A 13,917-nucleotide genomic window follows, 5' to 3' on the forward strand; every position below is an offset into this window, starting at 1 on the left:
GTTATATACATATATAAATATAGTTATTTACATATATATAGTTATTTATATATATAAATATATATAGTTACTTACATATATAAATATATATAGTTATTTATATATATACATAAGAATTCTTTTTCAGTTTCTTTTCCATTATAGGTTATTACAAGATATTGAGTATAGTTCCCTGTGCTATACAGTAGGTTCTTGTTGTTTATCTATTTTATAGGAAAGATTATTTTAAATGAGCAAAGCAGTTTCCAAAACAGCATGTATAGGGTGTTCCCATTTTTTGTACATGTGCAGAGGAAGGTTTGGAATAATGTTATATATGTTATAAATGTTATATTGATTGTGTATTGGATTTAAAACTTCAGTCATTAATTGCAGGACATAAATATAATTGTATTTGTCTATAACTGAACTCATTTTGGCTCATAAGCCCCCCATACTTAATATTGCCATTAGAAAAACACTCAGTCCCTTCTTGTTTAATGCACAGCTGGCCCATCTTGGGCAACTAACAACTGAACCCTCCTTCCCTTACCCTGGGATTGATTTACACATTACCCCTGTTGTGAGGAGAGATGTTGGTGACTGTGCTCTCCTGGGCACTCCAGGTCTCCTCCACCCAAGCGTCACTCATCTTACCTGATCTTCACCGTCTTGTGTTGGCTACACATGTCTGACTTCTCATCCTCTCAAGGTCCATGAAACTGTCACGGCTTTGTCGCCAACCATGGGTTCTTGTGGGCCCACCATCTTGTCCAGAGCCCATCCTGATGGCCTCTGGGCTGTGAGGTGTGCTTGCTCTCCTGCATCATGTGGGTGGGCTCCCCTGAGGCAGCCTCCAGGCCTGTCTGCCCAGGCGCCTCCCTGAGGCCATTCTCTTCACTCTTTCTGATGTGTCCTCCTCAGGCTGCACCCCGGCAACTGAAGAACGAGCCCCTCTACTGCTGTGGGACACTAACCCCTCTTGGGGCTTTTCCTTCTTTCTTTCCTCTGGGGTGCAGGGTGCTGGGAATGTCTCAGGGACCCCCACCCTGAGTCTCAGCTGTAGCCACTTCTCTCCTCCCATAGCTGGTTGACTCCTGACCTTTTTTTTTTTTTTTTTGCGGTATGCGGGCCTCTCACTGTTGTGGTCTCTCCCATTGCGGAGCACAGGCTCCGGATGTGCAGGTTCAGCGGCCATGGCTCACAGGCCCAGCCGCTCCGCGGCACATGGGATCTTCCCGGACCAGGGCACGAACCCGTGTCTCCTGCATCGGCAGGCGGACTCTCAACCACTGCACCACCAGGGAAGCCCAACTCCTGACCTTTTGAGTGAAGCCTCCTCTTCCTTTATCAGGAGCTCATTCCCACACGTGCTTTTGGGATAAACTGTTAATGCCTCCCGTCCTCCAGGCTGTCGCTCATCTTCCCAACCAAGCTTTTTTCAAAATTTAAAACACTCTCTTCTCTCAGGGACCTTAGTCTTGTAATTGAAATAATGGCTTTCAAGACAATAGTCTGGTATAGATTTACAAAAAGATTTACTTAACAGTTCAAATTCAGAGGCCAAGGGTTTGTGTCAATCTTCCCTACCCCAAGCGCAGGTTGCATAAAAAGCTCTTCCTGGGTTTCCCTGGTGGCGCAGTGGTTGAGAGTCCGCCTGCCGATGCAGGGGACACGGGTTTGTGCCCCGGTCCGGGAAGATCCCACCTGCCGCAGAGCGGCTGGGCCCGTGAGCCATGGCCGCTGAGCTTGCATGTCAGGAGCCTGTGCTCCGCAACGGGAGAGGCCACAACAGTGAGAGGCCCGCGTACCGCAAAAAAAAAAAAAAAGCTCTTCAGTGGTGGAGCCATTCAGGGTGGAGCCAAAGGGTGGGCAAATGTATTGAAAAAGTCTGTAGTTCAGGGTCAAAGTCTACATCCACTATAGCTCTCTCCTGGGATTGGTAGGATTATGGGTGATTTCAACTTTTTTGGTCTGCAATTTCTGAATTTTCTACAATAAACATGTATTTCATTTATAATAGGAAATATAATAAAAGTCCTTTTATTAAGTGAAGGGACACTTCCAGGCATTTAGGTCTTTAATGCTAAAGGTTAATTAATTTGGTGTCTTGTGTGTGTGTGTGTGTGTGTGTATTTTGGGTTTGGGGTACCCTAACAACCCTCACTTCATCACAGTGGGTGGGCTCTTTGGGAGGGGGGGAGGGTAACAGGTGGGGCCAGCCTGGAAGCAGTTACAGGAGGGAGAGGTGACGTAGGTGTGTATTTCTCCATCATGAAGGAGGGTGGGGCAGACCCCCCCCCCACCGCCCGGCTACCTTCAGGGTGAGGCTGCAGGTTCTGCAGCATCTTAAAGGGCGGTGTCTTTTCTTTTAGGACGAGGAGATGGCACTTTGTTAGCATCCTTATGGTTGCTGCATTACATGGGAACTGATCCCCAGCATGACCAGCCCCAAGTGAGCTTTGAGGAGATAAATCACAGCAGGAGTCGAGTCACCCTGGCATTTCCAACAAAAATTGGGAGTTCAGCCTTACAAAAAGCTACAACAGCTCTTAAGCAGGAAAACGTTCACATATTGAAAACGCCCAGTCGCCTTCCACCAGGCTTGGGTACTGCTGTGCTCACCTTTGACCACGCCAGGGATTTCCTGATGTTTAAAGAAAGTTAAAGGATTTCACATGTCTATCTTTCCTGGTACTTTATGTTCCCATTTTTTATTCTTCTGAATCTCGAATTTTGTGGAAGTGTTAGAATAATTAGAAAAGCTAGGATCTTGTGCACGTGGAGGTCGGAGTGAGGCAGGGCCCAGCTTTTCCCTTGCTGTGCTCTTGCAGCCAGGACTTGGAGAAGCGCTGGGGGCCCACAACCAGATCCCCTCGGCCCAGCCCTGGGGAGATCTCTACCCTGTGAGAGTGAGGCTGGCTCAGGTAGTGTGTGAAGGTGGCCCCGGCCTGGAAACCCCCTCTGCAGACCCCCTCCAGGAGATGCAGCCTTGGCTGTGCCTCACACCCAGAGTGGACGGAAGTGGCTCTGGTTTCAGGCTGTGGTTAGAGATAGAATAGACCAGGCTGAGGATTTGGGGAGCAGGCCGGGCTTCCCCCTGACCTGCAGATGGAAGAGGCTGGCCCTGGGGTGTGAGCTCCAAGAGGGCAGTGGGCTCACTCTTTTATTCACAGCTCTGGCCCTTGCCCCTAGAATGTGGCCTGGCCACAGGCACTCACTGCATTTTTAAAAAATGAGCGAAGAAATGAATAAATGACCTTTGTGTTGGGGTCTTGCTCTGGGGAGAATGGTAACGTTGACCAAGTTTGCTCTCAGGGGCATTTCCCTGCCCGGAGGCACCTGGCACAGAGGCTGCATCTGACCCACCCCTCCGTCCTAAGGTGCGACCTCTGACCGAATGACAGGCAGGGAGAGAGGGATGTGTCTCAGGAGTGGGGAGACAGGTGATGGCGGAGTTCCTGGCCTCTGAGGGGGTGTCATCTTCGGGCAGCAAAGTCTGATTTCCCCTGAGTTTCAGGAAAGGCTGGCCTTGGTCTAAACACATCCAAGACTGAAGAGTGCAGAGCGTGAGCTGTTCGGGGGAAGCCTCAGGCAGGCACGGAAGCTCCCCTGAGGGCTGGGCCGGGGCGAGGGAGCTGGGAGCTGGGCCTGGCGCTGAGCGCCACAGGGATTCAGGGCAGAGGGGTGAGCAGGGTCGAGAGAGGTCCTTCTGGGGACGGTGCAGCCAGGGTCCCTCCGGAGCCTCGAGTTTGGCCTGTGAGGAGGAGGATGGAGCAGCCAGAGTCAGTGGCTGTCTTTTCCCGCTTGGGGACAGAGAGGCTCCCCTCCTGATGGGAGGAGGACCTGCCCACACTCCCGTCAGCTGGGGGCCTGGACTCACCTGGCATGGCGTTGAGTTCTCATCAGAAGTGGGGTCTGTGGACACACTGGAGAGGACTCAGCGGGGTCATGCACATCCCCAGGGCCTGCCACAGGGACAGCATTAGGGCCTGAGGCCTTGCACCCCCCCATTCCCAGCCCTGAGGATGTTAGGGAACCTCCTCCTGGAAGGGGGGACTCTCATTCCAACTGCCACCTGGTGGGAGCTCTGGATGTGACCTCGTGGACTCCTTGGGCCACTCCCTGAGCCACAGGCCTTCTGGGTTTAGAGCTGGAGGAGGTGGGATGCTTGCCCCAAGGCTCTCACTTGCTACCCTCCCATCAAGCACACACTGCTCAGTGAATGCCCCCCGTCCCAGAATGCACATCAAACCACACTCTCCCTTCCCATACTCCTCTTTTTCATTCTTTTGTGGCTTTCTCTTGACTTCTCTGAGACTGCCTTTTCTATAGTAAAACATGCGAGGGCGTGTCCCAGTTGGGGGCCTGTGCTCCTGAGGCTGCCCTGCACCCGGGGGAATGGGGCCCTTGAGGATCGTGGACCAGAGAGGGTGGGGGTCCTGGGAGCTGAGGAAAGTCCCGGGATCAGCTGGGAAGGGTGGGTGTACCTGGCAGGCGGTGCGGGCATCCCAGCCCCCGGCCACTAGGGTCTGCAGCTGGGGTGCGTGCTGCTCCACGAACTGCTGACACTGAGGAAGGAGACGGACACAGGGTGGGGTGGGCCCAGGGCAGGGCTCTCCTGCCTGGCTGTCCAGGCCTCCCCACTTAGATGGATCACTCCAGGGCTTCCCCGGACCTCGTGTAGGTCCAGCCCTCGGTCCCCACTGAGCAGCTATGGCTGTAAGACTGAACAAGCCGCCGTGGGCTGAAATGGGGGTTTCTACCAGGAAAGCCAGGGACATTGGAGGTGGAGGCACAGGGGCAGAATCTCATCGCCCTTTTCCCCCTCCCCCTAAATTTCAGTTCTGGAAGAATCCTAAAGCTCATCTGGTCTTGGAGACCTGACGTGATGGGCCGTAGGGAGTACCATGTGGAAAGCAGACTCCTGGGACGGGAGTCAGCGGGCTTGTCGCCCGCTCTGAGTACCGGGACTCCAGGACTTCAGGCCCAGCCCTCTCCTGCAGGGGGGTTGGTCCCCACTGAGTCACACCGGAAGGAGGGTTGGTGCTGGGACAGGACTGGGACCCTGGAGAGACGGCCAGGCCCTCTTGGGCTCCAGCCAGCCCTGGCATTACTCATCTGGTCCATGAGGGAGGCCTGCTGGTCCTCCAGAGCCCATGCCCTTTGTCCAGAGACAACTCCCGACCTCAGCGGGTTTTGCCCTAAGTTACAGCGCCACCACTGTTTGACCCACGTCCTGTCTGCCTGTCTGAGCTCCTTAAGAGCGGGGAAGTATCTCAGTGTATCTCTGGCTGGGAAGCCTTTCCTGGGCTCCACCCTCCACCACCGTCAGCCCCTGATGTGCCTGCCCCTCACCTTTTGCCTATCCAGCCAGGAGCCCAGGCAGGCCTGGCGCATTGCCTGTGGCATGTCCTGCTCACTGCTCTTCCCTGCCTGGGTGGTCACAGACATGCAGAGCTGGCACTCAGTGTCTTGCGGTAGCCATTCTCCTGGCAGGGACCCCAGAGCGGTGAGGGCTAGAGAGAAAAAACAGTCAAGGATGCCCTGCGGAGTATTCAGTTCCTGTCCTCACTGGCGCAGTGCAGGGGCACCTGGGAGGGAGAGGGTCGTGCAGCGCCAGGGTGGGGAGGGCTGAGAGTGGGCGATGGGCAGGGGCTGGGACTGCAGGCTCACCTGGGCCAGCGCCGTCCTCGCTGGAGCACTGGAGGATGAGGCCGCAGACCAGGTGGGGCAGCACGCGGTCCAACAGTGTGTTTAGCAGGATGACAACATAGTGCTTGGACAGGCACTGGCAGATGCCGCCCACCACCAAGGGTACCAAGTGGCACACGTGGGCCACAGTACTGGCCAGAGTACCCTGGGGCGGGGGCCGAGAGAGGGCAGGGTCGGACCTTCTCTTGAAAGACCTAGTCAGTGCCCAGCACTAGCTGGGTACTTTGTAGACCTTACCTTGTTCCCTTGGAGAATTATTATGCTGTTTACAGATAAGGACCCTGAGCATCACAGAGTCCAGGGGACTTGCCCAGAATCACTGAGCTGGTGCAAGAATCAGGCCATGGACCCACCTTTGACTTCAAAGAGTCTGGAATTGCTGAAATTCCAGAGTTGCCCAGAGAGGTGGGCATGGCCAAGGCCACATGGCAGCCTGGGGCAGTGGGAGAACCAGACCTGAGTCTTCTCCCTCCTGACCCGGCTGTGCTGTGCTTCCCCGCTCCTCTCTGTGCTCCAGAGCCTGTGGTTTCAGGAGTCCCTGGGGGAAGCCAGGAGTTTCCCCACCTCACCCTTGATTCCAAACACAACCTGCCAGCTGAGGGGCAAGGAGAGGGGCGGCAGGCACGCTCATCCCTCCGCTCCCTTATTCATTCAGCCGAGAACTTACATGCATGAAATAAGCTACAAGGACATATTGCACATCTCAGGGACTATAGCCAATATTTTACAATAACTATAAATGGCATATAACCTTTTAAAGTTTTGTGAATCACTGTATTGTACACCTGTAACATATAATACTATACATCAACTATACTTCAATTAAAAAAAAAAAGAACCTATATGCGGCAGGCTGGCCTGGACCCTGCTCCTGCTTGCAACCCTCTGCTGTCCCCCAGCACCAGAAAGGCCGAGGAAGGAGTAGGCCAGAGAGACATGTACTTCTCTGGGATGTGACACATTCCAAATGGCACATCTCACCAAATGTACCCATTTGCTTGCATCAGATCCCACACTCGGCCTCCCCTCCTGCTATGACGAGGTATCCCTGCTCTGTCAAAAGCTGGCCCATCTCCTTGTGCATTGGGTCCACCCCGCCCCCACCTGCACATGTGCTTCACCTCCGCATCCCCCTCTCTGTCCTGCCTCATTGCTATTCCCTCCTGCCCATTGGTCTCTTAGCATGTGAACACGCTAAAATAGCTTCTCCCATTAAAAAGCCTCACTCCAGGACTTCCCTGGTGGCCCAGTGACTAAGGCTCTGTGCTCCCAATGCAGGGGGCCTGGGTTCCATCTCTGGTCAGGGAACTAGATCCCACATGCTGCAACTAAGAGTCCGCATGCCACAACAAAATTTCCTGCATACCGCAACGAAGAGCCTGCATGCGGCAACAAAGATCCCGCGAGCCGCAACTAAGACCCAGAGCAGCCAAATAACTAACTAACTAAGTAACTAAGTAACTAAGTAACTAACTAACTAACTAAATATTTTTTAAAAAGAGCCTCACCCATCTCCCCTCCCCTTCCCAGAAAAACTTCATGAAAGAGTTGTCAATACTTAATGCTACACTTTGGTCCCCATAACTCCTCCAAAACAGTTCTCAAGGTCACCAGCATCCCCCTGGACATGTGTTGTCGATCTCTCAGCAGCTCTGGGGCCCGATGACTTCTTCCTCCTTGCTGAAATGTTTTCTTCTCTCAGCCTCTGTGACCCTCATGCCGTGGTGTCCCCACCTCCCTGGCTGTCCCTCCTCAGGTTCTTTCTCTGGTGTTTCCCTTTCCTTGGACCGGGCCTCCTTCTCCTCGACCTGGTCCACACCACGTCCCTGGATGATCCCAGCCATTCCCTTGGATTTAAATCTTGTCTGTAGCCTCGACTCTCAGACTGATGTCTCTGGACCTGGCTGGGGGATCCGGCTGCCTACTTGTCACCTCCTCTTGCATATTGCACAGGAGTCTTGAACTCAGCACGGCCAGGAGAGAGCTCATGATTTTTCTGCCCAGACCTGTTACTTCTCAAATCTACTCACCTCAGCTGGGGGCCTTCCAGAGAACCCACTGCTCAAGCCAAAGTCCATAGCGTCATTGCCGATTCCTCTCTCATCCCCACTCCCCAGGTCCCGTCCATCGCCGAGTCCTGCAGAGCCCCCGTCCCAGACACGTCCCCAGTCCCCCTCCTAGCTCCACCCCCCCATTTCTGCAATCAGCTCCTGCCTCTCATTTTTCACTCCCATCCGCCCAATTCATTTTTCAAACCGCAGGAGCTCGATCTTGCTGAAGTGTAAATGCAGTCATGGCCTCCCCCTGCCTGAAACCCGTCCACAGCTGTGAACTGCGTTCAGAAGAAGGCCCAGCGTTCCTTCACTTGGCTCCGGTGTTTCTCCCGGGCCCGCCGACCACTGTCCCCGAGCCCACCTGAGGCAGCCACACAGCTGACCAAGCTCGTTCTGCTCGAGGCCCTTTGCCTGTCGGTCCTTGTCATCCTCCAGGCCTCAGCTTAGCCATCACCTCCTCAGAGATGCCCCCTGACGACCATCCTAAATCTCCTCCCCCATCACTGTTCCTCCCCTCATCTGTTTTAACTCTCTGCTCTGAACTAACCATTACCTGAAAAAAATCTCTCCCACCGCAATGCAAACTCAGGAGGGTGGGGACCCCCTCAGTGACCAGGCGGCCGTGCAGGCCCTCCTCTGGAAGGGCTGACAGGGCAGGGCCTCTCCTCACTTGGGCCCCATTTCAGGGCAGGGCCATTGGGTGATGGTCACTACAGGTCTGGAAGACCCCAAGTTTGGGGCGGGCAGGGATGGAGTGTCCACCTGCGGAAATTCTCCTTTTGTAAAATGAAAGAACCTTTTCTACAAAGACGACTGAGATTCTTTTCTGTACTTTGACACCTGGCATACTACCTGGCACACGGTCGGGGCTTCACAGTGGTTTTATTTCTGTTTGTTTTTTTCTCCCCCGTGGCTTGAGGGAGGTTAGTTTCCCGGACCAGGGATTGAACCGGCGTCACGGCAGTGAAAGTGCCAAGTCCTAACCACTGGACCGCCAAGAAATCCCCCACAGTCGTTGAACAGGCTCTAGGCCTGGCACCTACCAGGCCCAGCCTGAGTGCCAGGGTCCCTTGGGTGGGGTCAATGCAGCCAGCTGGCCCCTGGTGGGTGTATGAGGAGGGGTGGGGGGAAGCGGAGGTGTGGGTGGCCTCGTGGCCCCAGATGTCTCACCTTGGGAATCATAGCTTGGATCCGCTTCATCAGAGTCCTGCAGATCCAGCAGGTGGGAAGGGGGAGCCGCTGCTCGGAGAGACCCTGGGGGAGAGAAGCACGCGGGAGGCAAGCTGGACAGAAGGCTCCTCAGGGCTCTGCCGTGCCCGACTCTCCTCCCCTTCTGGGTCCCCGCCTCCTGGTCCTGCAGGAGGCCCTGCCTGGAGCTGCTGGTCCCCTTCCCAACGCTGCCCCTCCCAGGCCAAGTGATGCAGGGCCTCAGCCATGGCCCTCGCTCCCTGGATCTCCATCTCACCTGTGTCTGCGGCCCGGGCCTCGCCCGGAGGGCCCCAGGCAGCACAGAGAGGACCAGCTTGTCCTGCAGGGGGCCTGACGGCTCTGGCTCCTGCCCTGGCTCTGATTGCCTGCATTTGCACAGGCCCAATTGCTCGCAGGCAGCCTTCGGGTTCTAGGGCACAACGCAGGGTGAGAAGGTGATTGGGGCGGGGGAGGGGACCACACTCCCCCTCCATCTGGCTCAAGGACTCAGGCACCAGGTAACTGCCTTTAGGCCTGGAATGGGGGAAGCAGGCTGGTTTGGGGCTGTGGTTTAGGATTCTGTCGGGGTGGGAGAGGAGACCAAAGGCAGAGAGGGGGTCAAGTGGGGACTTTGGGGCACGTGTCTGGGAATGTGTGTGAACGAGTGTGAGTGTGGATGTTTGTGAGAATGAGTGAGTGTAAGTACGTGAGAGTGTGTTTGTCGTGTGAGCGTGGAGACGGTGTAGGTGTCGCGTGAGACTGTGCGCAGTGAGTGTGTGACCGAGTGTTTGCCTGTGCGAAGGGTGTGAGGGTGTGTGCCGGCGCCTGAGAGCATGCAGGCCCACCGTGTACAGCTGAGTGGGAGGCGCTGTCACCTGGGTACAGGCCGAGGGGCACTGAGTTTCCTGCACCCCGTGTGGGCAGGGGGTGGGCTGCCACGTGCGGGGGTAACTCAGGAACAGGGTGGGCATGAAAGCTGTGCAAGAGGCAGGGTGGAGGCGAGGCGGGAGGGCCTCACCATCTGGCTCTGGAAGTGGTGGATGACCAGTGGCAAGTAGGTGTCCAGCATGTCGTGGCACTGGGACCCCAGCAGCTTCAGCGGGAAGACGTCGCACTCGTGCTCCAGGAATTCCCGTATCATGCTCTGGGAGGCAGGCGGGAGAGGGAACCGTCAGCCTGGCCTCTCTGAGGTCTGCCCCGCCTGAGCCCCTGGACACGGGGCCATCGCCCACCTGACTGGCCACCTTCACCCAGGGCCCTGGAGTTGGGAGGGTGCTAATGAGCCGCATACTTGGGCACAGGTGTGGCTGCTCCCCTCAGGAAAGGCCGTCTCTGGCTGTGCTACTGAGCTCACTTTCAGAGTCCTCTCCCAGCCAGGAGGTGCCTAGAGTCCCCCAGGGAAACCCAGGCATCACCCCCAAGCTGGAGATGGCTCCTTTAAGGGGCTAACCTCTTCCCTATCTCTTAATCCCCAAGCTTCAGTCCAGGGTCTGGGCCTCATTACCTGGGAAATGACCTCCATGACCATCTTGGTGAGAATGTGGGTGATGTTCTCACATTCCTGGCACAGGTCATGCTGAGGAAGAGGGCCCCAATTTGGGGCATGTGAGTGGAGGCCATGCTCCCAGCTCAGGTGGCTGAGGCTGACGGGGTGCTCCAAGACACAGGCGACTGCCCATGATCCCATCCCATCCCATCCCATCCCATCCTATCCCATCCCATCTCATCCCATCCCATCCCATCCCATCTCATCCCAACCCATCCCATTCCATCCCATCCCAACCCATCCCATCAATTCCATCCCTTCCCCCATCCCATCCCAAACCATCCCATCCCACCCCATCCCATCCCAACCCATCCTAACCCATCCCATCAATTCCATCCCTTCCCCCCATCCCATCCCAACCCATCCCATCCCATCCCATCCCAACCCATCCCATCAATTCCATCCCTTCCCCCCATCCCATCCCAACCCATCCCATCCCATCCCATCCCCTACAGGGCCTCCAATCCCTCAGGCCTATCCAGAGCCTACCCAGGACCCTCTATCCCAAGACCTTTGGTCTCGGTGCATCCTTGGGTGGTACTCACAGCTTCCACGTGTCCCCAGACTTCCTGCAGGCAGTGTCCTAGGGCTCTGCACTGCAATGCTTGCTCCAGGCTTTGGCACCAGAACTCAGGGCCCTGGGCGCAGGCCAGGGATGAGGTGGTCCCGACAGCTGCTGTTTGGGGCCAGAGCAACCTTGGGATCCAAGCCACACCTGGCACCCTGGCCTCACCCAACCTCCAAACCCAATTTTACTGGGACATATGACCGTTAAACATGCTGGAGTCGGACGGCTCTGGGTTCTACCTGCTATAGTACCTGCCCGCTGTGCGACCTTGGACAAGCCCTGGAGTTTCTCTGAGTCAAAACCCCCTCATCGGGCTTCCCTGGTGGCGCAGTGGTTGAGAGTCCGCCTGCCGATGCAGGGGACACGGGTTCGTGCCCCGGTCCAGGAAGATCCCACATGCTGTGGAGCGGCTGGGCCCGTGAGCCATGGCCGCTGAGCCTGCGCGTCCGGAGCCTGTGCTCCGCAACAGGAGAGGCCACAGCACTGAGAGGCCCAGGTACCGCAAAGAAAAAAAAAAAAAAAAAAACCCTCATCTTTAAAACGAGGCCAAGGTACAGACTGAGGATAACGCATGGGACAGGGACAGGGCTCAGTAAGTGGTGGAGGAGGTCGTGATGCCCCCTCCACACCTGGCCCCGGGGTGACGAGTGGGGTGAGGAGAGGCTGCGGAGACTCACCAGTGCCTGGCCCACAGAGCGCAGGCAGCAGGAACAGCCACGGCAGCAGGTGCGAGTTGGCCATGTCTTCTCCACAGCCTGGACACCCTGCCTGGGGTGGGGCCCTTATAGCTGGGGGCTGGGGCGCGGGAGCCGAGCCCTGTGGGAGCAGCCGTGACCTCAGTGTTTGCCTGTGCCCTGCGGGGCCCTCCAGGCTTTGATCCCCTCCTCTTCCCAGCAGTGACACTCCTGCCAGCTGCACGCCCCCCCCAACCCCCCGGCTCCTGCCTGATGCCCGTCCTGCTCCCCTGGGAACCCCTGCACAGCCACATCCTATCCCCCATGGGCCTGGACTCCCTCTAACCAGGGGGCTCTTGAGCCTTCACATCGGGTCCCATCTCTCTGGGTTATGGAAGGGAAACTGAGGCAGGACTGGGGCAGCCAGGGTGACTCCCCCCAACTCCAGTCTCTACCCCAGGCCTCTCAGCCCTCCTCTGCTCTTGAGCAACTGCTCTTAAGAGCTTCCTGCCTGCCTCTTGACCCAGGGCAAGCACCGGAGGGGCAGACTGGGAACCCTCCAAGGCCACCTACCCCGCCCCCATCCCCTTATCCTTTCCTCCAGAAAACTCCTCTGGTTCTATGAGAACATGGCTGGCATTAGTCAGAAGAGCATTTACATGAACCAAAGAAAAAAAGCCGAAGTGCCCCAAGAGTCTGAGCCAAGGGGCACAGCTTGTTCAGGAGGAAGAAACCTCTGCAGCTGCCAGGTCAGGCCCCCCCACCCCCCCAGGCAGCGCACACTCAAGGACAAGCTCACCACCCCTGAGGGGCAGACGTGAGGGGCGAGAGCAGGGAGTCGGGCGCTGGCTCGTGGCCACCAGCGTGGCTGAGTCCTGGGGCGCCCTCTCCAGCGGAAGCTCACGGGCCCGGGCAGGGTGGGAATCGGCACCGATGGACTCAGGGTGGCCCAGTGACTCCCTCAAGGTCACGAGAGGACTCAGGCACTTTCTGTTGGCCTCAAGCCCTGGCTGGTATGACCAAGAGTGCGGTGTGTAAACGTGGGACAAAGATGGGGACCCCATGACTTGTATTCCGCCCAAGAAGGTGGGACAGGAGGTGCTTGTAGTTTAGTGAGTGTTAAACAAAGGAGCCGCGCGGGGCACACTCAGCGCGGCCCGAGCTGCAGGGGGCGGGGTCTGCGGATGGCTGCCTCTGGGGGCGTCGGTCAGGGTGTCTAACTGCTGTCATGGGGGCTTCGCATGGCCCCTGCTTCCTTCTCACAGCACAGAGCAGGCTGGTTCAGGAGGTGAGGCTCTGGTCCTCGCAGTCACTCAGGAAGCCAGGCCCCTCCCTCTGCCTGTTCTGTCCCCCAGGGCTCGGGGTCCTCCCCTGGATCCTCTGCATCTGGCCAGCAGGGCACAGAGAGAAAGAGGGGGAGATGGGGAGGGGAGAGTTGGGGGTCAGGCCTGGGAGTGACCTTCATTTCTGCCTCCAGTTCATGGGCCAGGATTCCATCACACTGTCCCACTTAACCGCGGGAGGGCTGGGGGACGTCATGTGCCTGTGTGCCCGGGGGAAAGCGACATGGAGTTGGACACATGGCGTTGTCTCAGATCCACCACACTGAACACAAAACTGTGTGTTCTGTGGGGTTTTCTGGATAGTGGGTCCATGGCTCCTATCAAGTCCTCAAAGAGGGGTCAGTGTCTCCACACCCTTGAGAGCTGCCATCCACGGGGAAAAAATAAAGAAAACACAAAAAGCCAGCCGTTGACCAAGCTGCCCTGGCCTGGGGCAGGGGTGAGGACGTCTGCCTCATGGTCCTTGGTTCCTCTTGTTCTGACGCCAGTGGCACCACATTCTCTGATTAAAATTTGGCTCCTTAGTGAGGTGGGAGAAAGATGGACAGGCAGTTTGGGGTGAGTAGATTCAAACTATTACATATAGGGTGGGTAAACAACAAGGTCCTACTGTATAGAATAGGGAGCTATATTCAATCTCCTGGTATAAACGATAAGGGAAAAAATATAAAAAAGAATGTATACATGTGTATAACTGAGTCACTTTACTGTACAGCAGAAATTTACAAAACATAGTAAATCAACTATACCTCAGTAAAAAATAAATTTAAAAAAAGGAAAAGAAAGACAATAAAATTTGGCTCTTCTCACGGGGCGTGGCTACAGAGAGAGCCTGCACAGATCTGCTGTA

The 13,917-nt window shown here is 56.2% G+C and overlaps 1 protein-coding gene across 3 annotated transcripts; it reads right to left on the minus strand.

The window, feature by feature from the left end:
• Nucleotides 1-1,500: 1,500 nt before the first annotated feature.
• Nucleotides 1,501-11,884, minus strand: SFTPB (surfactant protein B). 3 transcript variants are annotated; one of them, XM_082642174.1, is made up of 11 exons: nt 11,728-11,884; nt 11,028-11,158; nt 10,441-10,512; nt 9,955-10,080; nt 9,214-9,366; nt 8,919-9,002; nt 5,656-5,770; nt 5,338-5,498; nt 4,470-4,550; nt 3,863-3,947; nt 1,501-3,736 (listed from the first exon to the last, which is right to left on the minus strand). In XM_082642174.1, the coding sequence occupies exons 1-10, from the start codon at nt 11,789-11,791 to the stop codon at nt 3,885-3,887; spliced, it is 1,050 nt and encodes a 349-aa protein (XP_082498300.1). In that variant the 5' UTR covers nt 11,792-11,884; the 3' UTR covers nt 1,501-3,736; nt 3,863-3,884. The 3 variants fall into 3 exon arrangements, with proteins under 3 accessions (XP_082498300.1, XP_082498298.1, XP_082498299.1); XM_082642172.1 differs by having other exon boundaries at nt 5,656-5,839; XM_082642173.1 differs by having other exon boundaries at nt 5,656-5,839; nt 11,028-11,155; nt 11,728-11,873.
• Nucleotides 11,885-13,917: the final 2,033 nt, after the last annotated feature.

This window comes from Mesoplodon mirus (genome assembly GCF_964341445.2).
Source record: "Mesoplodon mirus genome assembly, chromosome: 14".
Lineage (NCBI taxonomy): Eukaryota > Metazoa > Chordata > Mammalia > Artiodactyla > Ziphiidae > Mesoplodon > Mesoplodon mirus.

What these genes read in the sequence shown, in the direction of transcription:
- SFTPB (XM_082642172.1), bottom strand. Translation starts at nt 11,791, where the DNA reads ATGGCCAACTCGCACCTGCTGCCGTGGCTGTTCCTGCTGCCTGCGCTC. An exon ending in ACCACTTCCAGAGCCAGATG is followed by an intron (nt 9,367 to 9,954) that starts GTGAGGCCCTCC and finishes GTTGTGCCCTAG; the next exon opens with AACCCGAAGGCTGCCTGCGA. An exon ending in TCCAAGCTATGATTCCCAAG is followed by an intron (nt 5,840 to 8,918) that starts GTGAGACATCTG and finishes CCCCCGCCCCAG; the next exon opens with GGTACTCTGGCCAGTACTGT.